Source organism: Bos grunniens, chromosome 22 (genome assembly GCF_055505025.1).
Source record: "Bos grunniens cultivar Pamir isolate PY7600 chromosome 22, Bosgru_T2T1.0, whole genome shotgun sequence".
NCBI lineage: Eukaryota > Metazoa > Chordata > Mammalia > Artiodactyla > Bovidae > Bos > Bos grunniens.
The window spans coordinates 45,687,443-45,712,971 of NC_141186.1; the positions used below are offsets into that span (position 1 = coordinate 45,687,443).

General features: G+C 41.7%; 1 protein-coding gene across 5 annotated transcripts in view; it reads left to right on the plus strand.

The window, feature by feature from the left end:
* ERC2 (ELKS/RAB6-interacting/CAST family member 2) overlaps nt 1-25,529 on the plus strand; it is a 993,433-nt gene that overhangs the window by 775,833 nt on the left and 192,071 nt on the right. For all 5 annotated transcript variants that reach the window (XM_086367446.1, XM_086367443.1, XM_086367447.1 and 2 more), the window contains one exon: nt 18,560-18,694. In XM_086367446.1, the coding sequence (XP_086223572.1) occupies nt 18,560-18,694 (135 nt within the window). The remainder of the gene's footprint in view (nt 1-18,559; nt 18,695-25,529) is intronic.

A 25,529-nucleotide genomic window follows, 5' to 3' on the forward strand; every position in this document is an offset into this window, starting at 1 on the left:
TGATGTGTGATGCTTTAGTTTAACAATAACTCCACTGAGCACAGAAATAGTCTGTAAGGATGCAGGTACAGCCACAAGAGTTCACAGAGCATCCTTCTCACCCTTGGTTTTTAGTTTATCCAGAGCGGAAGGAGCTAGGTGTTGGCTAAATATTAGGCATTTCACATTCCTTTACCAGATCACCACATATACACGACCATGGCACATCCTGTCACTTTACTTCCATTTCTGGAATTCGGTCAGAAAATACACTTGATAAAAGTTCTCCCTTTTGGCTACCAGTTTCATATTGAAAATCATTGTTGAATATTTTAAATTGCTTACATTGAAATCTACAGTCCTTTTTTTTTTTTTTTTTTTTAGCATCTCACATAGTTTGGTGGTCAGTCAAGCATGCTCAGTAATCACATTTAGGGGACTCAAATCTTATCAATTGTGTTTGACCAAGTTTGGGGGTTACTGAATCAGTTGGTGTTATAGCTGCAAGATTATTTAAGTGAGATTCTTGTTCTGTTCATAATTACAGGTTTGTTTTAACAGATCTGTTCTGCAAAGTTTTATGAGCAGGAATTTTCTTGGGCAAATCCACCGTGATTCTCAGTGGGGTTAGGGTAGGCAATTTTTGGCCTCTGGGGTAGTTTTTCAAATGAGTGGTCATTAAGAAGCCCAATTCTGTCCTCCTAGCAACAACCATTTTTCAGCTTCTGCTGAGAGCAGGGTCCAAAATTACCCTATCTCCTTATGAAATTCTGTTGAAAAACGTTAGTCCCTGTGCCCTGTGCACAAAAGCCAAATTACTTTTGGAATGTTCTGTGGAACTCTGGGAATTCAGATAGGAATCAAGGAAACAGTACAGCATCTTTTCTCCTGCTTTGCTCAATCTGTTGATTGATTTGTAGGCAATTATTCTCCTTACCTTGAACCCTCTGAAGTAGTCTTGGGTCTAACTTCTACTGCTTTTTGTTCATTCCTTTATTTGTTTGTTTTTATAAGCATTTTATCTGCTTTCCAAACTCAGAGAATACACAGAAAAGTTCTGGGAAAGCAGAGGGTTCATTCTCCATTGAAAGCAGTATTCTTCTAATAATTTGCCAGGATGATAAGATGTTTCTCAGATCTTTTACATTGCTGAAATGTAAAATCAAAGAAAGGGCTTCTGAAACAAACCAAACAAAAACCATGCACTTATTCAGGGACATAGTCAGAATATGCTCATGCTGGTTTTTACACTCAACACTGCCAAGATCTTTATGGCTTGTAAGCTCCCCAAGCCTTCATGGAGGCATCCCTGGAGAAGTGAGAAAACTTGGAAAAGAGGAAGAAAGGATTCTTTCCTGATTATTCTTCAGCAGTAGCATACCGAGAACATACAGTGAAAAGTACTGGGCCTTTTCTAAGTTATTCCCAGCTTGGAACTTCCACAAGTCTTAATGCTGTGTCCTGTAGTCTCATAGATAAGGAAGATCACAAATTAGAGTGGAAAATTAAAGGAATTTCTGGTTCTCTGTAATGTTTCTGGCTGTCTCAGGCTTAATTCTCAAAAAAGCAATTTATGTGTGTCTTAAAGTTTAAAATAGTTACATTAATTGCAGCAGCAGTTTCTAAACCCAGCTGTCTTTGACATGAACTTTTGAGATTCTTCCTCACCTTCACCAAATACCAACTGGAGGACCAGCCCAGTGACTTACACATCAGAATCCCAGAGGAGGGACACCAAAAGCTGATGGGATCTGACTGACAGATTGGCAGCTGGGACACTTTGAGCTACTAAAGGAAATCAGCAACTCTCACCCCCTGAAGGTGGGAATCCTTGGGTCACCAAACACTTGCTCTCTGTATATATATAGATAACCTTACAAATTCAGGTACTGTAAGCTTTACCTGGATGATAAGATCTGCGATGGCTTTTGGCTGCAGTTGTGGCCAGAGGAGGTGGAACAAGGGGATGGTGCAGGAGTGAAGGTGGGATTGGACACAGGCCATCAGCACAGCGAGCACAATGATAAGCGAGACAGTTGATCAACAGGGTTTACTGAGCACAGAGAGAGTCTGAGCCTGGTTCCAGACATTCCAGGGCTGTAAAAAGAAACCAGAAGCCACAGACTGAACTCAAGTACCTGGAACACCTTTCTTGATATCCAGCAGCCTAGCCTGATGATGCCATTTGCACAGAATCAGTGAAATTAAATAACTTGCTGGTAGTTGAAGAGTGATCAAGTGACTTAAATTTGATCATGTGACCCAAGCCTTCTAACCCCCCTTCTAGTTTTCTTTACTCTACAGGGTATTTCCAGTGTGGAAACTGTATTAATGGGGTGGTTTTGAGCCTGGCTGTGATGGAGGATAGAAAATCTGGTTTTATAGGGAGGAGTTGCTCCTGACAAGGGAAGCACCAGGGTAGAGATGGATCCATGTGGACATGGAATTAGAGACAGAGCATCCTTGGGGAGAGTTCTCTGTAGGAAGCTGATCATTTGCTCAGGAGGAAAGGGAGAGGCTGGCCCTGCCCAGCAAGTGAACTGTTTCTATGTGATGCAAGGATGGTAAGGAACTGCTATGTATTCTGCAGGGAGAGTAAAATATGAGAACTGTCAACATGAAGCAAGTTTGAAACCAGTATTTTTTATTAATGATAAAATGGCTTCTGAGATGAGACTGCTGGGTCACTCTTGTCTATGAGATCTTGCTCTGCTTGTGATGAACCTTGGGCACCTCCCAGGCCATGGTCTTGTTGTCTGCACACTTAAGAGTCATCGATCAGTAATGATTTGAGTCTTTTATCAATGCGTCCTCACCCTTACCATATTAAGGATAAAATAATAGTGCACTTCAATTATACAGCCTATGAGGCATGGAAATTTGGGTCTTTCCTCTGAAGTATAGTTGTCAAATAGTGTCCTATAAAGTTTCAGGACCTGAGAGAAGATCTTTGGGCTGTTAATATTCCAGAACTAAGGACCTTATTTTGTTACCAGTTTTCATCTCAAGTTTGTTTCTAAATAATCATTATGGTGCATGATTCTTTTCATAGTTTATTTCCAAAAATAGGAGGGAAAAGATGAGAGGGAGGGGAATGGATGGAGAGAGGGGAGGGGAGAGAGAGAGAAGCAGCCTACCGTTTGATTTTGGGTGCTGTTTTTGTTGTTGACTGAGTAGGACCTGGCCTGAAATCTCCTCTGGCACATGCTATTTCTGAGCCATAATTATGCTCTTTAACCCACTCCTTTATGTCTGGGTCCTTAATATCCAAGCTCCTATATAATTATCAAGTTCAGTGTTTGGGAATGAGACAAATATTTTTTGTGTGACTTTAGCCTATACATTAGAAGGCAATGGCAACCCACTCTAGTACTCTTGCCTGGAAAATCCCATGGACAGAGGAGCCTGGAAGGGTGCAGTCCATGGGGTCGCTAAGAGTCAGACACAACTGAGTGACTTCACTTTGACTTTTCACTTTCATGCATTGGTGAAGGAAATGGCAACCCACTCCAGTATTCTTGCCTGGAGAATCCCAGGGATGGGGGAGCCTGGTGGGCTGCCATCTATGGGGTCGCACAGAGCCAGACATGACTGAAGCGACTTAGCAGCAGCAGCAGCAGCAGCAGCCTATACATTATTGCAGTACCGTGCAGTGCCGTGTTATTACAAGATAGTTCCTAAACTCTGAGCCGAACAATTAATTCTCTCAACTTGAAAAGACACAGCAAAGAGATCCTCCCAATCTTTGGCCCATGGTGCCAAAACTCAGATGGACACTGACTTGATCTAGTTGAGGGCCTTAAGGTTCCTGGGGGAGAATTTGAACTGGCCGTAGTCTGTTGGTCCTGAGTCAGCGGGGGACTTGGGAGCCCTTCCTTCTCCATGCAGCTGTACTCTGTAGCTGTAGCAGGGACATTCGTTGCAGTTGTGAAGGACATGCATTCTCAAGTATTTGACGGGGGCAGGTTTGCTCACTGTCTCTCCAAGTTTGCTGCACTAGTTTGCTAGACTAGCGAGAGATTGGTTAAGAGTGATCGGAATTTTAGAGGATCAGGCTGAACAGAGGGGAGCTGTGGCCAACCGGCAGGGCTCTGTTAGCTCCTGGACTGTTTTTTGACGTTCTCCCAAATAAGAAGCCAGCAGGAGTCTAAGTTCTCCAAGGTCAGTCTCAGGAATTTCTTCTCCTGTACTAAAATTATTTCAGTGCCATTCCCGCTTAATCTGAGAAGCAACCTATATATCAGCATTTGTGTGTGTATATGTAGCACAGAAAGCTTTCTTATTCTTTTATCTATTATTTCCTGTCATTTATTAAACATTCAAATAATAATAGAAAGAAATAAAGGAGGATCCAAGCATCCTGAAATCCAGGCATCTAGCAGTGTTTTGTGCTCGTCTTTTTGAACTTTTCTCACACGTGCATGTATGTATGTGTATATCCATATACATGCACACATATATGAACATGTTTTAGCACCTGCTTCACCATCCATTCAAATATATGTTGTGATACTCTTTCCTTCTGATAAATATAAACTTACGTGACTCTTCAGTTGCTATTAAGTATTCTATTATATGCATAATGAATATTCAGTAATTTGTTTTTAAAAAACCTGATACACGGGTATTTTGTTACCTCTCATTAATTGCTCCTGTGATCAACATCCCAGTGAATATCCTTTTACTCTTTTCATTCCTGTATTTCTGTCCAACTTTCTTTTCAAAAGACTTTTGGACCGCAGGGTATACATATTTTGAATTTTAATACATAATGCCAAGTTGCCCTCAGGAAAGTTTATACCAGCGTACAACCCTGCCAACCCTGCCAGTAGTGTATGAAAGTACCTAAAGAATATGGAAATTAACTTTCCCTTTTCTTAAGCTTTTCTAAATTTTACCCATCTCTGGAATATTACCACTAAACGCTGAAAAGAAAAATGTGTTTATGAACTACTGTAAGTTTGACATTGATCCACACCCAGATTCCAGAACAAATTATGCAATCAGTAGTTTATGAAACTTGGAATAAAGTCGACAATCTCTAATTTGTATTTATTCACTAAGATTAGGTATTGCTGTACTTACATTATTTTTTTGGAAAGTTAGTATAAAGGCAAGACTTCAGCTGATCATTTAACACAACAAATTCATATATGCGTGTGTGTGTATTTTATTTACATGCATGTGTACGTATGTATGTGTATGTATATATATATGTGTGTGTGTGTGTGTGTGTGTGTGTATATATAGGCTTCTGAAGTGGCTCAGTGGTAAAAAATCTGCCTGCCAGTGCAGGAGACACAGGAGCCATAGGTTCAATCCCTGGGTTGGGAAAATCTAAAGAAAGAAATGGCACCCTATTTCAATATTCTTGCCTGGAAAATCCTATGGACAGAGGAGTCTGGCGGGTTATAGTCCATGGGGTCGCAGAGTCAACCACATGATTGAGCAACTGAGTGCACACGCACATACACACAAGGACACATGTGATGCTTTGGATTCAGACTCTGTTCAGGGCATTATTCTCTTAGAGGAGCTTTGGGTGTGTGTGAGTGTGTGTGCGCTCAGTCACTCAGTTGTTTCTGACTCTTTGCAACCCCATAGACCATAGTCTGCCAGACTCCTCTATCCTTGGAATTTTCCAGGCAAAATTACTAGACATGGTTAGCCATTTCCTCCTCCAGCGGATCTTCCCAGCTCACGGATGGAACCCACGTCTCTTGCTTCTCCTGCATTGGCAGGGCAGATTATTATACCACTGTGCCACCTCGGAAGCCCTCAATGAAAAGATGCTCAGCCTCAAATTATAATTAGGGAAATATGAAGGAGATAACAGTTTTGCATGTGTTAGATTTTTGAAGATTAAAGAGTTTGATGAGATTTTGTGTTGGCACAATATAGGCAAAGAGGTACAGACTGGAAGTTGACCAAAATTTTTGAAGGGAAATTTGGTAATATCTTTCAGAGTTTAAAATGTGTATACTTTATTCTAGGGATCTCTACTGAATCTCTTTTCTTTGTACATTATAAAAACATCTATTACATGTTTCAGCATCCATCCTTGTTCAGAATAAGCACATGAGGACAGGCAAAGGTGTTCCTTTGGAAAAATATTCTTTGAAGCGTTGTTGGAATAATGAAAAGCCAGAAATGACCCAAATGTTAATCACTCATTCAACAAATATTTGCTGATGCTCACTATGTGCCCAGCAATGCTTTAGGTGCTTGGGATAAATCATTGAACAAGATAAACAGAGATCTCTGCCCTCTGTTTTAGCACGTCAATAGAGGACTAGTAAAGAGAAGTACATGCATAGAATGGAATATGTAACCATTAAAAATGAGGCATTTCTACATGATCTTGACATGAAAAGATGGCCAAGACATTTGGGCATTTTATTTTTAAAGGGAGTGTACGTGTTTCTTTTCTTACATTATGCATTAAAGTTTTCTTGAAAGACTGGCAAAAATCCTTAATAGTAGGGGTAGATATTAGGATAGGGGAAGGGAGAATTTTTAAAATAAACTCTTCAATACTATTTAATTTTTCATATCTAGATGTTTGATTCCTATAATAGAAAACTTATAGATGTTATAAAAAAGAAGAAATTAGAAAGCTAAATTAATGGTTCTGCTAGAAAGTAGTTCTACTCTCAAAGATGGAAAATTCCTTAACCTATCTGTAGGCACTGAGACGAAAATGATTAGGTGTTTGATGCTGTTCAGACTGCAAGAATGGAAATTAATACCATAGTACTTTGGAATGCAAAACGAAAGACACAAGATGGGCCTGTGGTATTACTGGTCATGGACATGGTGGACTTGTCTACACATGCAAATCAAATGGGAAGGCAGCCAGGGGCAGGGGAGGGCCTCGGCCCAGCAGTCAAGAATTCTGGGGCTTTCTCTGGGTTTGTGATTGACTAATGTTCAACCTCCTGGAGCCTCATTCTCCCCTTGTGTAAAACAGTGAACTTGGAGTCACTGATTTAGGGTATGGCCTAGCACTAACATTACATGAATCAGGATTATTCTGGCAAGTGCTCATTCATTGGAAAGAGATTCAAGATAGCTGCTGGAATCGCCACTTTCCGGTTACCCACATCCACTCAGTGCTTTGAAGAAACATTAATTATGTAATTTAATATCTGTTTAGATTCAAGCTGAAATGCTTTTGAATATTTTGTACTTAGGCTATTTCAACTCCAGGGTCATAGAAGATCAGGTTTTTTGGAGTCTACCTTAAACAGATGACTAAGAGAAATTGATTTTCAAAATATGTTCTTCAGATGAATTTAATTTGATATTATAGAGAAAACAAACAAACACAACAAAAAACAACATAAGTCAACACCCTGGGCGTTTCCAGATTAAACTGGAGTGTAATTTCATCCTTTCTTTAGCTCTCCAAACCCCAAAGTTGCATTTTGCCTCTTCCTTGGGGGTAAAGTTTCACAAAAGAGGTGGTGGTTGTAGTTGAGTTTTCATTCTTGTATGCTGGGGGAATATCAGCCTGGAGCAGAGTGTGAGGGGACCTGTCATGCCTGTTATTCGTGTGTCTCTGGGAGGCTCCATGGAGACCTTGTATCCAGAGAGGAAGATGCGACTCAGATTCTCCTTCCCTGTGGACCTAAATTGGTCCTAGTTAGGGTCAGTTCAGAGTACCCCCTATAAAGCTAGTAAGCATCCTGAAATCCAAACACAAGGGAGACAGCACAGCAAGCAACGCAAATGAGAAGATAAACGCCAGAGGGAATGTTTCATAGATTTGGTATTTGGGACACTCCACTGCCATTTCTCCCTTCCCATTTGTTTTTCAGCTGATTGAAAAACTACTAATGAGCGTGTTTACATTTTCTCCAGTTGTCTTACCCAAGTGTGAGACCAGCTGGGGAGAGGGGTTTGTTCTCTGTCCAAAGCCCTAGCTGTCTCTCCCTCCGTCTTCTTCTCACTCTCCGGCTGCCAGACCCCCTCCGCCCTGCCAAACCTCTCCTCGCCTGCTCACCACCCCTCTCCCTAGGGTTCTCTCTGTGTTCAGCACCGGCCAGCAGCCCCACCACATGTTTTGCATTGCTCACACCCTCCCTTCTCTCCCTGCTTTGTTGTCATTTGTTTTGTTTTGAAAGGAGTGAGGTGCAGAGGAGGTCTTGGGTTTGTGCCCTTCCACTCAGCCTTAGCACTGGGATTCGGCCCAGATTGCATTTGCCCCCATTTCTGCACTGAGCTCAAAAGACCCTGTAGGAGAATGTCTTTCTGTCCTCTCACAGTTCTTCTGGATGCATTTTCTCTCTCTGGTCTTCCCCAAATTTCTAGTCTCTGACCTCTAAAACCCAACTCGTTCTCAGTTGCTTTGCTCTTTCCTTCTGATGAGGGTGTCTCAAGCTTCTCTCATTTTGAAAACCACCTTCATAAGGTTTTCCATGTTCTCTGACATAATTTCTGTCAATTCCCTTTTGGATGAGATTGTTACCATGCATGTGTGCACAGTTGCTTCAGTTGTGTCTGACTCTGCATGACTCTAAGGACTGTAGCCCACCAGGCTCCTCTGTCCATGGGATTCTCCAGGCAAGAATACTGGAGTGGGTTGCCGTGCCCTCCTTCAGGGGGTCTTCCCGACCCAGGGATCAAACCTGCATCTATTATATCTCCTGCATTGGCAGGCAGATTCTTTATCACTGCTGCTGCTGCTAAGTCGCTTCAGTCATGTCCAACTCTGTGCGACCCCAGAGATGGCAGCCCACCAGGCTCCCCCGTCCCTGGATTCTCCAGGTAAGAATACTGGAGTGGGTTGCCATTTCCTTCTCCAATGTGAAAAGTGAAAGTGAAAGTGAAAGTGAAGTCGCTCAGTCGTGTCCGACTCCTAGCGACCCCATGGACTGCAGCCCACCAGGCTCCTCCGTCCATGGGATTTGCCAGGCTTTATCACTAGCACCACCTAATTTATTCAAACACATTTTATAGCAAACCCATAACTATGAAAAGGGCTTCCCTGGTAGCTCAATGACAATGAATCCGCCTGCAATGCCAGAGTGAAAGTGAAAGTGAAAATCATGTAGTGGTGTCAGACTCTTTGTGACCCCATGGACTATACAGTTCATGGAATTCTCCAGGCCAGAATACTGGAGTGGATAGCCTATCCCTTCTCCAGGGGATTTTCCGAACTCAGGGATCAAACCCAGGTCTCCCACATTGCAGACAGATAACCAGCTGGGCCACAAGGGAAGCCCAAGACTACTGGAGTGTATAGCCTATCCCTTCTCCAGGGCATCTTCCCAACCCAGGAATTGAACCAGGGTCTCCTGCATTGCAGGCGGATTTTTTACCAACTGACCTATCAGGGAAAACCTCGTTTAATTCCTGAGTCAGGAAGATACCCTGGAGGGATAGGCCACCCACTTCAGTATTCTTGGACTTCCCTAGTGGCTCAGTCGGTAAAGAATCCACCTGCAATGTGGGAGACCTGGGTTCAATCCCTGGGTTGGGAAGATCCCCTGGAGGAAGGCATGGCAACCCATTCCAGTATTCTTGCCTGGAGAATCCCCATGGACACAGGAGCCTGGAGGGCTGTGGTCCATGGGGTCACAAAAAGTTGGACACAACAGAGTGACTACGCATATATAAGTGTGAAAAACCCCTCATACTCCCTGTGGTTCATCTTGCATATCTCCAGGTATGTGGGCATGTCTCCTCTTGGCCCTTTGTGTGTAAGGCTCTCTGTCCTCTCCTGAGGTGCTGCTGGGTTACTCAACCTTCACATTTTTCTCAACATAGTCATTGAACTGTCAGTTTCCAATCTATTGACTAGTTCTGTTTGGCCATACCACAAGTTAATTTCCACAGTTCTTTAGTTAAGGAGATGATTCTACCCAGGCCAGTGATAATGAATCTTTATTGGATGTATGAATTGAATGAAGACCTTGACCTCCCTTGTCAGCACAGTTTTAGAGTCTGAGTTCTAATGCCTATAAACAACCTTCTCGTTTTCTTTTTTCCTCTTTTCTTTTTTTTCTTCCTTCTTTCCTCCCTTTTACCCTTCCTTGCTTTTTTCCCAGCCTCTCTTCTTTTCTTTTTAGTTAAAAAATTGGAATATGATTTTCAAGCTCACTTTCTAAAGAAACTCTAATAGACCATACACAGAATATGTCCTTAGTTAGTAGAAGTCTGGTTTGTTTTTTTTTTTTTTTCCCAGAGACCCTCTATTGACTCTCTGAGTTGAAACAGTTTAGACTCCACATAAAATATGCATTGTTTACCCAGGCTCTTCATGCTCTGCATACTGTTACAGTCCTTGAAGAGCTTGTCAGTGACAAGTAAGATAAATGAGTGAAGAGGACTTTACAAGTGTTTAAAAGCTAAGTATAGCATGTGCTGTCCACTACTTAATTAAACAGACCTGAGCTTAACTAAGTAACTTTGTGGTAGAAACTTCTAGGGCCTTCCCCTTTTCCCAGACCCCTGCCATTTCGAGCAGTGCTCAGAATGTTAGAAATTTCTTGATTGTCTTCAGTTGCTGACATGTTAGCCTAGGTTTGAAACCATCCTGTTGGTTAAAGCATTAAAAATTAGTGCAGCTTTTGAATTTGTATTAGGACTTGGTCAGCAACATGGGGCTTGATCAAGATTTTTATAATGTGTCTGAGTTTCATCCTTTTCACAGAGAGCTTTAAAATAAAAAGTGAGCTCTTTGTCTCATCAGCTCTAACTGGGGTCACTGTCCAGAGAGTCAAGAGCCCATTTCCAGCTTAGTCTTACTTTTTGGACTTCCCTGGTGGCTCAGACCGTAAAGCGTCGGGATCAGTCTCTATGAGTCTGAGCAGGATGGTAGAGTGGGTACTTAGGAAGCTGTGGAATCATACTCCCAAATCTTTCAGTTGTACAATCTTGGGTAAGTTTCTTTATCTTTCTCATAAACACTACCACTGCCATTGCGTATTTTACTTTTACTTCCCCTCTTTTGGAGAAGGAAATGGCAGTCCACTCGGGCACTCTTGCCTGGAAAATCCCATGGATGGAGAAGCCTGATAGACTACAGTCCATGGGTTCGCAGAGAGTCGGACACGACTGAGCGACTTCACTTACACGTTCCCTCTTTACCCATACATTCCAAAGGCATGTTTCTCAAACTTATCCCACAATCTCAACTCACAATATTGTTGCAAAGAAGGCAAACAGGGCTATCATACTGAAAAGCCTCAGTTTCTTTATCTGGAAAGTGGGGATAATCACAGCCTCTATCAGGGATGATAGTGAGGATTCCCTCTTGGTTTTTAGGGGCTTCATCCCCTGTGCTTTGCCACCATTAAAGATTTTGAATATGCCTTTCTCCACCCCCAGCCTACATCAGAGCTTTGCTGTGACTGATGAGAAGAGATGATAACAGCAAAGTGCTGTGGTTGGCACACAGCAAGAGCTAGGAAAGCCTGTTATTATTCTTGGTATTCACAGGAGGTTCTGTCTCACAGTGCCAGTCTTCTTTCTGCTACTATTAAGGATCTTTATATTGTTAGCGAAGTACATAGAGCTCTTTCTCTGGCCCCGTGGTCTGCACTGGCTGGTAGCAGAACAGAGGTGATGATGGTCTCAGCTGTACTATCTGTCCAGAACCCTTTGGGGAATTCCTCAGGTTCCTAAAGTGACAGCAGGACACAGTTGATTAGAATAATCTCCCTCCCTTGCTTTTAGAAGAAAAAAGGAAAAGAAAAACTACCCAAAAAAAGTACAACAAGAAATATGAACAGTAGACTCGCATCTGTTCATGTGGAGTTTCATTCATGTGAAAGGCATTCTTTCCTGTCTTGCCTCCACTAAGGGACTAGAACGCTGGTTATTTATCAGTCACCTCACTCCCTCATAGACTGGGTTTTTTTTCGTAAGGGCATGAACTTTTGTCTGCCCTGTTCCCTGACCATACCTACACGGGTGACCAGGGGAAGACCTCAGGCAAGGAGAAGTGCAGGGGCTTGAGGCGGGATGACAGCAGCACGTCCAGGACTGACCATCCAGTCTGCGAGTGATCTCCGGGGCGGGACGAGAGGATAGGGGAGGGGCACCCACTTCCCTATAACAATTACAAATGAAGTAAAATAAGGGCACTCAATGACTAGGTACAAAAATAGCAGCCAAACTGTCCATGGTGACTACTAATTTTCTGTCTATAAATAAGAGCTGAGGGAAGCAGCTTCAGCAAGGCTGGGAGGAAGAGTCTCATCAGTGTCCTGTTTGGCTACAGATGGATGGCAGGACTGATGAGCTAAACAAGCAGGAGGAGATCAGACCAGTTTTCAAGGCAGGACTGATGCTGCAGCAGTAGTTTGTGTAGGTATTTATAAATACATGGATGTCCAGACCCTGGCCCAGTTTCCCAAAGATGGCATGATTTGATGTGTGTGAGCATATGGCTATGGCTCTTCTAAAATTCCTTCCAAAACCCCAAGTTGGTAAGTTCTTCTGAGAAATAAGATAGCGAATTACCAACTCAAATATTTTTCCTGCTCTCCTCACATCCAGTAAAGGAATGAAGAAAACAACACATACACAGACATCATGGTTTTTTTAATTTATTTATTTTTAGTATGTTTATTATTTAATTTGAGTTCTTTTATTTTTAAATTTTATTTTATTTTTTAACTTTACAATATTGTATTGATTTTGCCATATATCAACATGAATCCACCACAGGTATACACATGTTCCCCATCCTGAACCCTCCTCCCTCCTTTTTAATTGGTCATGTTTATGTACATACCATGTTTTGAGTTTCAGTTCCCCTCATTGGCCTGTATTTCCTCTCATGATGATTAGAGGGTGAGTTTGTCATTCCGGGTGAGAATCTCCCCAGTTCACTTTTCCTTATAGCTGTGTCCACACCAACTCTCACATCTTAGCTCAGAGGTCATCTGACCTATGCAGCCTTATCTGATATCCAGCCCTTAGCTAAAATGGATTTTTCCTGCCTCCAGACACTCAAGTAAACCAAGCCTTTCTCCTTGTTTTTCTTCTTATACTGTGTTACAGTCCATCCTGTAATTCCCCATATATTTATTTTTGCTTTGTTGCATGCATCTGGCCTGGGACCTTTCCATTCATAAACAACTATAGGACTCGAGTCAGAAACCTGGGTTTAAGTCCTGTTTCTGTACGCACTAGCTAAGCAATCATGGGCTTGGTTTCCTTGTCTGTAAAAGACGGCTCATAAGAATAGCTATCTCAGAGGATTCAATGAATGTGTTCTACTCAGACACTTAGCCTGACATGTAATTGTTCCAGTCTTGTGGTTGCAGGAGTTTGATGAGTGTTGAATGAATTTCTGTGCAGCTTCCACTGTAGAAGGCATTCCATCAATGATTCTCACTTACTCCCATAAGGTTCCCTGATGCTGAATACTCCCCTAATAGCTTCTTCATCCCCCTGCTTCATTCTGTCCTGCAAGAGTAACCCAAGCATTGGAACCCAGACCCCACTCACTTATGATTCACTGCTGTGTGGGCCTGTGGGTGTTCTGGAAATCCCTTCCCTTCTTACTGCTCAGTTGTTGCTCAGTTAAAGTTTCTTCATCTTTAACTCAGAGACAGGAACTATTGACCTTGCTCTGATTTCACAGAAAGAAGGCTGAAAGAAGAGTTCTGGACTATTTCGAATTTCCCTGGCAGGAAAGAGGCAGAAAAGAAAACCTGAGAGGAGAAAGTGTAATTGCTAGTATGGTATTATCTCCATATCCCATAGCAACAAATTTGTTATATTTTTTTTTTTCTTATTTAAACCATATTCATGAAGGTTTTATTGTTAAGTTGATCCAGATGACTGATCAAAGCATAGTTCGTTATTGCCACCTTGCTAAAATATTTTTAAAGGCAGTTTTAATATTATACTTTTATAGCTACATATTGCTATTAAGCTATTGAGTCTATTACTAGTCAATCAAGGATTTTCATTTTGTTTCAAGAGCTCCTTGGATAAACTCTTCAGAAATGTCAAGAGCAGTGGAGTCTATGGCACCTTTTCACAGATGGTGTTCATCAAGGATTTTAGTTAATAGATACAGTTTCAGTTTTCCATGGTTGACTTTTGGTGCTAATGAAAGTATTCTAAAGATTCCTGCTCTTCCAAAGGCTAGAATATAGTAAGGAAATGAACCTCATGACACCCCCACTCTCTTTATTCTTAATGATGTAACTACCCAAAGACATGAAGTATTTCAGTAGGTCCATTTTATTCAAGAACAGAATATTTCTCAAACAAGAACAACTTGACTTTTGTAACAGTTCCAGAACTGTACATTTATCCTGCTCTCTCATGTCCAAGAACAACAACAACCAAAAACAAAGGCATGATGGGGAAAGTTAAACCATCACATGAGAGTTACATACTCAACTGATTCATCATAGATGCTAATTCTGTATTTTTTCTTTTTATCTTTTCCAAATAGCCAGTATCCTTTCCATTCATTCCTTCATACACTTACACATTTATTCAACATACATTTACTTTTTATATATCAGACTGTGCTAGGTGGTGAATCCAAGGGTAATTCGCACCTAGCACTTTCCCTGAAGAGAATTTCAACCTAGTGGCGGAGAAAGCCAAGAAAGAATGCAGTTATTTACCATTCATAGAGATAAGTGCTGTGATGGAAGTAGTAGAATTCTGGGGAAGGCAGTAATCCCTTCCAAGGTGGACTTAAGGAAGGTGGTTCTGGAGGTGATAATGTCGAAGCTAAGACTAGAACTAATGGTTATAACCAAGGTAGAAGAAGAGGAGCATGTCATAAAAGGCATGACAGGAGCAGAGGATAGCATGTCCCTGGGCAGGGGAGGGGAAGGTGCTGGGAGGCGAACAGCAGTTACCTAACAAGAGCTTCCTAAGCTCTGCAGGAGATGGGGCTCTTTCCTGGGGACAGTGTGGAGTCTCTGGGAAGCTGAAGCCAGGTAGTAAGAGGTCTGATGTCACTCTGACTAAACATCGTGTTCGACTGGAGGCAAGAGTGCAGCAGGAAAGCTGTTAGGAACCTATTGCCCCAGAGAAATAAGGTGGCGTCTGGAAGAAAGAGGAAGTAGAAAATGAAATCTGATTAGATTTGTCTCAGCAGTCATGACATAATATAATAAAACAAATATAACACAGCCAAAGGTGAACGTGTCAGGTCAGCAGTTTGGTAAACTCTGAAAAGGAAATAAAAACGGGCTTTCGTGAATTACTAAATGAGGCCATTAGTTCCCAAGAGCAGTGCTATGGAAAGCTATCTCGCTCCAACTCTGTATTAGCTTTCCTGGAATTTCACTTTTGATTGTCCAGAAGATGTGCTGTTTAAGGCTTTGTGGTGGGCATCTTGTATATCTGATGGCTACAGGGATATGAACCATTACACATGGAATCAACTGATGAACATGTTTGAAATTATTTGAGCAAGTGTAATCCTTGTTCCAATCCTTAAAATTTTTCTGCAATTTTTCTTCCATCCCCCTTTAGGGAGTGTTTATTCATAGCTTCCTATCCTTATAGACCATTCTTGGCATGTTAGGAAACCAATATAATTGGGTGGAGATAAGGATAGGTAGTGTGGATTGAAAAAACATTAAGAGCTCCATTTCCAATTTGATAATTAAGTGAGAAGGATCAGTCAAACGTTTTTATGGAAGGGAAAACTAGAAACCAGCATGTAAGCAATCGGTCACAGTTTAGGGGATATGCTACAAGCTAGATAAATAAAAATGGTCTAAAGTATCAGGCTAAACTGTCATTTTTCATCTCCATTTCACACTCTTCTCTTCCAGCCCAGACTAATCAAAAGAAGCCTCTTCCGCTCACAATTGCTGTGTGTACATTTCCCCCAGATCTGCTATTCACATGAACAACGTGGTTTATTTATATTTCAGCACCAAATTGGAAAGATGACATCATTCATTTACAGTCTTTATCCCATGACATGCCTGTTCTCCAACACCTCATTTCAGCAGACACATTTAGGACCGCATATAGCATCTTGTTTAGCTTGTACATTCTTTTATGGGATACAGTTCAAAGGTAGGGAGCTTTAAGCTTGTCACTGGTAAGAAAATAATCTCATAAAATCACAGGAGCTTCCCCAAAGGATAAGGACATTATGATGTTTACAATAGCAGGGTTATTATTTGTTCATTTAGGCTTCATCACTCATTCTTGGGTGAGTCCCTTTCTTCTTGACCATAGCAGATCTTATAACTCCCTTCAGACTTTCGGAATTCTTTTAGAAGAAACAATTCCAGATTTATTAGATCGTGAGTTCAAAACTGCAGGCTCCTGACGATACTGGAATTTTAGGTGTGAACACGACATTTCACAATCTCATGCACGAGTACAGGCCGGTAGGGGAGTCTCAGCATTTGGTTGGCAACAGCTCCACTGGCTGCTCTTTCTCACAACATATAACGTGTCCGTTGGGTCTTCTGACACTTTAAGTGGACACATGAAGGCTGGAAATGCTATCAGCTGCCAGAGGTTGCCTGGGATTTTTTTTTTTTTTTTTTTTTAGGTGGCTCTTTCCCTCTATTTTTATTGTCTTTATCCATATACTTGCATTTTTTTTTTTAAATGTCTACTCTGGGGCCTTTCAAATATTGTACACATTTAAAACACTGGAGTGAGTAAATCATGAGACATCCTCTGTCCTACAGAACTGGAATGTGAAGTCAGTTTCCAAAACTTAACAGAACCAAAGCATTTGTGAGAAAGCTATTTCTACCTGTTCAGCTGTTTGCCTTTTTTTGCTAGCAACATGGCAAAGAGAAAGGCTTCAAGATTGAGAATTGGAAGGTCCAGATTATCTCCATGTTCTATGTCAAGAAAGAAAATCTATGCCTTGATTTTCCAGCTATAAATGAGGATAGTAATAATTCCCCCAGGAAAGTTTTGAGGATAAATTAGGTCATACATGAAGAACACTACAAGAATAGACTGCTAGGTCCAGAATTGTTATCCGAGTATTGTTTATGTTACATACTAAAATTCCAACTGTCTGAATGCCCTGCCAAACTCTGACTTTCAGCTCTCTTAAAGTGTTGATGGCTCATTGTCATGAGCCACCAGTGGGGTTGTTATGGCAACTCACGAGATGTCCTCAATTCTTAATGACCTTCCCTGGCTGAAGACAATTGGGTTGCTCACCTCCAGAATGACAGTGGCCCTCAAAATTATGGCCTCTTCTTTCTTTGAGTCACTTGTTACAGCAACATGTATAATGTTATCTGTATCTACTTGGCCCTGTGTTAGACGCTAGAGAGAGACTGATGAAAGAAGCAGCCTCAAGTTTACTGACAAATGGACGGACGAATCCGTGGTCAGAGAGGTGTGGTAAGCAGGAGGTACATGTCACCTGGTCTCAAGGGCGGGGTCAGGAAAAGGCTGTGCATTAGCCTGACACAGAAACTAGAGGCAGGGAAAGGTGGCTGGGGCAGCTGTCACAAACAGAGGAAACAACATGTATTAAGAAGGAGAAGTGTCTTCCAGTAAACAATGACAATAGTAATAGTAGCATGACTTTTATTTCAAGCCCATTATGTACCAGATTCTGGACTGACTTGAAATTCATTCTCTTCACAATACTTTGTCCTCACAACAACCCCAGGGAAGGGGTTCTACTACTCCCATTTGAAAGTTGAGGAAATTGGGGCATAGAAATAGTTAATTCTCAAAAGCCCATGTACCCAGTGAAGAGGTGGTTGAACCCAGATGGCCTTATCTCCAAGCCCACACTTGGAGTCTCTGCATTTCCCAGCTTTCTGAGCTGGATATTTTTATCTGCCTTTCTAAGTGGACTTCAGGCAGTTTTGTGGATTCTGTGACCTTTGTTAGCTCAATTGATCATTGGTCTCTTTCTTGCCTTGCATAATAAAACCATATAGTTCTGTAGCCCTTGGAGTTTAACTCTGACACTTAGTTGCCTCGTGTGACAAACATAGCAAGGAGTAAAATTAGAGTGGTTAACTCTTCTCCATCAGCTTTGCTTTCTTTGCCTTAATTTCCCTAAAGAACGACATTAGTTAAAAGTCCATAGAGAGCCATTGCCCTAGAAGTCATCCTAGCAACAAACCAGCCCCATCAATATTTTTGCGGTTGGCAGCCTTTTGGTGGGCTTCTCTGCCTTGTCTTGCAGGACGACTGTTGTCTGTAGCTCTCTGTCTCCTTCCAGGTCTTTCCCATCTTTTCATTCAGGGCTTCGTTCTCTTGCTTGCTCTAGAGCGTAAGACGTGATGGTTGGCGGTATGTTATTGCAAGCTTACTATGGATCTGTGTGATCGCTTGATAACACAAAGCACTTTAGCATGTGTCCATTTATTGGCTTTTAAATCACGTGGGGGAAGTACACTTATGTCTGTGAATGTCTGTCCGACAACACAGCGGATTCAGTGATGTGACAGAACCTCTGTCACCAAGGCTAATGGAATGGTGCTTTCTTTATTAAGTTTCCATTGAACTAAAAGTGAAAATCTCTGTTCCTAAAAAAAGAATAATGGGAGCCCTACAGGTGTTGTAATTATGCCCTGACCCCTCTTTTGCTGGTCTTCCAGCTCCTGATGGAATCTTCCCTTGTTTGTGTTCTGTGCAGACCCAAAACAGGATGAAGCTGATGGCGGACAACTATGATGAGGACCACCATCACTACCATCACCACCACCACCACCACCACCACCGGTCTCCTGGGAGGTCGCAGCATTCCAACCACAGGCCCTCTCCTGACCAGGTCAGTTTCATTGCTGCTTACCTCTAAGACCCCTTTTACCCTTTGGATATTTTAAGATAAAATAAATAATCCTCAAGAAATAATAAACAGCATAAAGTGATACGTTCTTTGAACTGAAACTAATAGCTTTGGTATTTATTTCCATCACTCAGGGAATCTAAATGTTTTCCTTTCTCCTTCCTCTTTAAGGTTTTGTCTGTTCTTGTTTATGTTATGCATTTTCTTTCCTCCTCTCCTTTCTTTTTCATAGATATGTAGTCTATTGCTGGCACAGTATCTAATGGTGGGTTACTTTAGAATGTTGTTTTCAGAGTTTTAAGAGAAAGCACTTTGTTTCCATGAGCTTGGCAATCAGAGAGGCCGTGAGTTTGCTGAGCACTGTCCTAGAAAATCCCTTAGTGATGCAAATTAAAAGTGGGGTAAAACTACATGAAAAGAGATCAGTTTTGCTTGCATTTTAGCCAGTGAAGTCAAGGCATCTGGTTTATTTGATTTGGACTCTGTTTTCTCGCTTACCTAAGTAAAGAAGTGAAGAGATGGCTTGACAAAAACACAGTTCTCCTGCAGTTTTCAGTGATATTCACCTTCACCCACCAGATGCAAAAACTGTTTACATGTTTAGCATTAAAATTCTTGAAGGTAAATTTTATGGATATTATGAAATTAAACGCAAATTAGCAGGATATCATAGTCAATGTTAATAGTGTTTCCTCTTTTATCATACTGTGACCTTTTTAAAAAGTAGTGTAACTTATACAATAAATTTCAAGAGAGGTGGGGTCATAGGTAATGGAATGGAATCATCTAAATGCCTTTGTTATATATTTCTAAATAGTGAGGAGCGAGATTATTTGAATTACCTGTGTGAGGAAGGGTTTCACTATTTATAAAAGGAAGGGGTACTTGCTGAACTCCTAAAATTTTTTCAGATAACTCTGTTTCCTTTTTACCTCATGTTGTTAGCATCCCATAGGAGAAGTTAAGATTCCAAGTCTCCAAGAATTTTACTAGCAAGTGGTACAATTCCAGAGGGCGCTATTTATATAGTTCACAACATAAGACATACCCCGTGGAGCTGTCTTGGGAAACCTCCAATCAATCCGGAAGGAGGACATCTTTAAGGATAACTTTGACGAGCTGGACAGGTCCAGGGAGGTTGTACAGGAGCTGATTGATGAGTACCATGCAGCCACTCGACCAGACTACATCTCCTGGGGCACCCAGGAGCAGTGAGTCCTCCGTACTGCACCCTCTGGACAGTAAGCACAGTCCCATCATACTTGATTCCTTTGGTCCAAAATCCCCTCACCAACAAGGTTCTAGATTTTTCTCCAGCCCAAGAGTGGGCCTTGCTTCTTCCTTTTGACGCCTTCACCCTTGATATGCTTATTTAGCTCTAATAAAGTAATAAAGCTTAGTTGTGAATATAAAAAAAAAAAAAAAAAGACAGACCCCCTGGAGCTGTGCAGTAAGGTAGCTCCAATCAGAGCGATCTTCACCCTCAGCTTGGCCCTGTCATTGTCCTGGGAAACATTTGCCCTCAGAGACCTCAACCCTGGAAAGGATGTTCACACAGGACATCTTAGTTTTTGAAGCTAAGTATAGAAAGGCACCAGTTTATGTCATTAACTCTCAAAAAGGGTTCTCAGTTTGGAAATCAGCAAAGTGGAAAGTGAGATTGATTTTATGTCATTCTCCTGAATGTCTGGTTTTGGTTTAATTTGGTTTTATTTAGTCAGTTATCATCCCTCACAACCATCACCACTTTCCCACATTCACCTACCCCAGTGTACCTGGCATCCTGCTAATTCATTCTCATTCTTGATCCCTGCTCTTTGCTCCTTGACCTTCTGCCTTGGGAAATGAGTGTAAGATTTTATTGGTACTAGAGACCACCCTGGACTTTCCCCCATAGAAACAGGAACAGAGAACACTATAGCAATAGAAAAAAGGATTTGGACCCAAACTGGGGGAGTGGGTCACACAAGCACCTGCTGAGATAACAGTCTTGTTACATCACTGAGACACATATGCTAATGTGTCATGCTAGAAATACAGCATTGGTTCAAATTTATCTGCCTTGTGATGCTATATTTTTATTTTTTATAAAAGATAGCCTCCAGATACTTTTCTAGAGATCTTTAATCATTAAACTAGAGTACTTGCCTGTTTGGTTGACTTCTGTTGGTTGACAGACACTAGCAGTTGTTATAAGACAGAGATCATTGCTCAGGTGTGGTGCCCTCCACAGAAGAGTTAGCATTCCTTGAGAAATGTCTGGCTAACATACGTGGTCAGGACCTCTTGTACGTTGCCAATTATTAGGAAGGTGGTGATGACCTTCCACTTTCACATTCTCCATCTCAGTAAGTACTGTAAGCAACCCATTAACATAAAGGCAGAGAGTGTCACCCTCTTCCTCAGAGGAAAAATCCACTGAGAGGAGGAGGCCCTCAAGAGCTGGGAGTCCTTTGCTCATTCAACTGAGGCTTGGAGCACCTATCCCATGATGGCCACTTTACTGGGCCTGGGTAAGGGAATAATGGATAATAGCCTTATATTCAAGGAGTTTATGTCTGGTTTCGATTAAAAATCTGATGTCTCATTCATTTCTGTTCAGGATAATGTCAGAACAAGACAGATAACAGGTAGTTTTAACTTAATTAGGGGGCCCGTGACTTAGGAACTACAGTGGGGTTCACTGTGAAAGTGAAATATCATTCATCAGAAGGATAGCTTTTGTGACTTTAAATTGGAGTCAGCAAGGCTGTAATACTTCCTTGGTGTATTTTTTCAGTCAGAGGAGGAGACTCAAGTTGGGAGCCCTCGTAGGAGGAGGTTGACTCCAGAGATGGAGCTGGCAAGACCTCCCTGGGCTGGTTAACCTTTCTGACCAGGTATTCCTGCGCTTGGACAATGATGCTTCCCCCTGTGTGGGATATGGAGATTCATATTTACCAACTTATGTATCAATTTGTGCATCATTATAAATCTACATCCCAGTCTGTGACAGTCATTGGAAGGCTGGGAAGTCTTTCCCAGTTGATTACAAAAGCAACACATAATCGTGTAAGCATATATACTAACATGTATGGAGTGGAGCTACTTCTTAGAAGATAGTGACAGCTTTATATGAGTATGTGACAACATTAGAGGCTGAATAATGGATTGATTTGGATGAGATTTGAACTAAGCGTTCATGATATGCCCCTATTAAATGAACCCGACTTAAAGGGGAAAATTCTCTTTGAGGGATTCCTGATTCCCTTCCCATGAATGTTTTAGCCCTAACTTTCCTGTGGCCATGAGCGTTGACCACCTATACCTTATAGAAGAGGAGCTCCAAAGTGTTGACATTAACTTTTGAGCTAAGAGGTCAGAGCACATGAAAATGAAGAAGAAGAGAAAAAAAAAAAAAAATCAGCCACTTTGCTACTTTCCCAGAGAAACTAATTTTTCCTTAGGAAACTCAATTTAAGTATTGCCAGGTACTTGCAGAGTTAGATTCTTTTCCCACTTCTTCCCTGACCCTCTCTCTTTTACTATGATTTTGCTTTCTCCTTGGGAGAAACTGAATCCAAGGGTTATAAGTCTAGACTAGCCTTTCCCAAAGTAACTTTTGGAACATTAGTCCCATGAGGAAGGTTTGAAACAGAGAATCAGTGGGCAAAGAATTTGGGGAAAGTGCTGCATATTATAACATAATCTTGGAGAGTCTTGGTGCAATTAAGAGATCAAAGGATCCATAAAGTCATATAAGAAAGCAAGTTCTCCAGTTTTATTTAACCCAGAATTTCCCAGACTTACTTGATCATGGAATCTTTTTTCTTCTTCTTTTCAAGTAGCATCTGTGCTCTGAGGAATACTGTCCTCAGAGTATCATTTGTAGAAAAAGACTACCCATCTTAAAACATGGCTGATCCAGTGCCCATTGGTGTTGTACATCAAAAGATAGACTTTTGAGGCAAATTTTCCTTATGGTTTACATAGCAGAAAATGAGAGTGTTCACCTCTTAGGATTCTTTTTTATTTCAAGACAATGGCATCTGAGAATGAGTTATACCACCAAAAAATCAATTGATTGCAGTTAAGGGAACCATCATAAAAATGAGGACCCAAGAAAGTGAGAATAATCATACATGCACATCTCTTCAGGGATTGAAAATGCATGTGATAAGGGGAAGGAAATATGGAGAATATGTAAGAGAATTCAGTGGGGTGTATCAGTCCAACAAACTATAGACCCCCATCCAAGAAAGGAGCAGTTAATAGTTTGTGCCCTGTGACCCCCGAGAATGACCATAGTCATTGAATATGTTCAAGTACAACATTCAGAGAAGTCCCAGTAATGCGTTAGGAAACCTTTCAAACCAAGAAGTGGGCACACAAGCAGACAAGTAAATATTTCCCATGATATAGGCTGCTGGTGAGCTCTGAGAAATAATTAAGACCAAAGACTTAGTTGTACCTGCTGGAGACACATTAGTGATTTTATTTTTAGTAAAGTTACCAAGACCAATTTTAGAAAAGCTAAGTGGAAACTCAACTTCTCCCACATGCCCTCTGGACCTGCCATCATCACTATCTGTTATTTTTAAGTAGCATTTTTCCTTGCCTTATCCAGGATGCCAAGATTTTTTACTCATTTTCCCAGGCATTGTGTAGCTTTTATAGTCATAGTTCATGATATAGTCCTTCCATATAGTCCTTCCAGTGCCTCCCAGGTATGGACCAACCCCATGGATAAGAAAAGCATGGCATCAGAGTGAGCACCACACTTCAGATGACTCAAAACACCAGACTCGTTCAGGTTGCCCTTGGCTTCTAGAACTCCCACTACTGTGCTTGGGTTGAATGTTGGGTCTTTAAAGACCTGGATCTTACTTCTTTTTGGTGCAAAATGTACCTCCAATTCTTAAAGCATCTGGCACTCTGATTCTAATTTGTGGGGACCTAACTGGCAAAAACCTAAACACTTTTTTTGTGTTGGAACCCCAGAATATGTGGTCACTTTCAAAGCCCAGAACTTGTCTCTCCTCTCTCTGGCTCTTTCTTTGAATATAAATGCTCACTCACTCACAGGAGTTAGAAAGGCCAAGGAATTTTGACTACCTTGAAGACTTTCAGATTCCCAATTAGAGTTTAAATTTCACATTTTGCTTATAGAAATCTTACTTGTAAAGGATGGCTACAGAGTCCAGGAGCATGGAGGCATAATACTTATTAGATTTATTATGGGAATTTTTGATTGAATTTTATGTCGTATTCATACTCTCTGTTACATATTCCAAAGCATAGTTGTACCTGTCTGGCTCATAGTAGGCACTCGATAAATGTCTGTTGAATGAGTTCTTCCTATAGTACCTCTGGGAAATAAGAAGGGCAGATGGGAGTATCCCCATTACATAGATAAGGACACTGGAGCTCAGGGAGGCTGATATCTATTCAGAATCACATACCTGCAAATCAATAGGCCCCAGAGAAAGGTCTGTATCTCTGAATGCTGTACCTGGAGCAAACCTCCTTGGATGTCAGTATGGATCTATTTATGCAACCATGTGTACTAAATATGGTTTAATTACAGTATCAACTTCCTCTAAATGCAAATGTGTATTTTCAGTTTCCTGTCCAGTTGTAGTAAATTTTATCTCATTTTGGTTTAGTTTTCAAATTTGAATTAGAATTTCATCCCATCGGTTCTCTTTCCATTTGCCCCAGCTTTCATCAACATTATTCCCGTTCTTCTGTTTGTGATATTCAGTTCATTTTCCCCCATCCCCCCTGCCCTTTACTTTTCTCCATACCTGCTGTCACTGTGCCAGTGAAAATGTGGCTTCTTACAGCTCTCCCACTGCCCTCGAGGCACCAGAGTGAGGCTCTCAAGGAGTAGAGAGCCTGGCACAGAGAGGGAGAGGAATCGCTCTGGGTTATAGCGGGCCCTGGGCGGTGAATCACCAGGATCCACATTCCTTTGCTCGCTCACCCGTGAGCCTGTGTACACACAAGGCCCGGGACCAGTCAAGCTCCCAGAGCAGAGGAGAGGGTGCTTCCCTTGGCTCGAGGCTGCCATCGGACCAGCCAGGGCTCTTGGAGGGCTTTCAGATAGTGACCTCATTGTGACAGAAGCTGGGTTAGCTATTGTACGTCTTCCACTTCAGGGTGTCCACTCTCCTAATCTATTCCTAGAAAATTGATTGCCCGAATCCTAAATGTTACTGACTCCACTTGGCAGTTTCCAGAACCTACCTGCAGATGTAAATAGTGGCTTTGGGCCCCTTCTCTGCTGCTCCTGTTTACTCTGTGGTCCCAGCATGTGTTGGCTCTCAGCTGAAACATGGGTTTGTACCACTGGACACATTTCAGAGCGCTGAATGTCCACTTCCATTTTCTGCTGAAAATTCCCATTGATTATGCTTGAGACACATGTTATTTTCCCATAAGCTGCCAAATACCTTGTTCACTAGAGAACCCAGACATAGACATGGCTTTGTTTTCAAATTAGTGGTCTTGGGGTCGATATACAGATTATATTTTAAGATACCACAAAATTATCCCAGTGATCCCACCCATGCCGACTGCATCTATGCTCTGCTTCAGAGAGGCTGCAGCACTCGCTACCTTGGTTTTGACATTTCTGGTCTTGAAACATGTCCTCTCTACCCTCTTCTTACAGGCAAAAGAGCTATAAGGTAGAGTTAGATCCAAAAACGAAAACAAGCTTCTTGCTCTCTCACCCTCGCACCTCTGTCCGTACTGCACACACCCAAGCTTCCAGACTGAATTAGTCTGTGTCCTGCAGAGCATTCCCATAGGAGGGGAAATTCCAGCCAGCAGG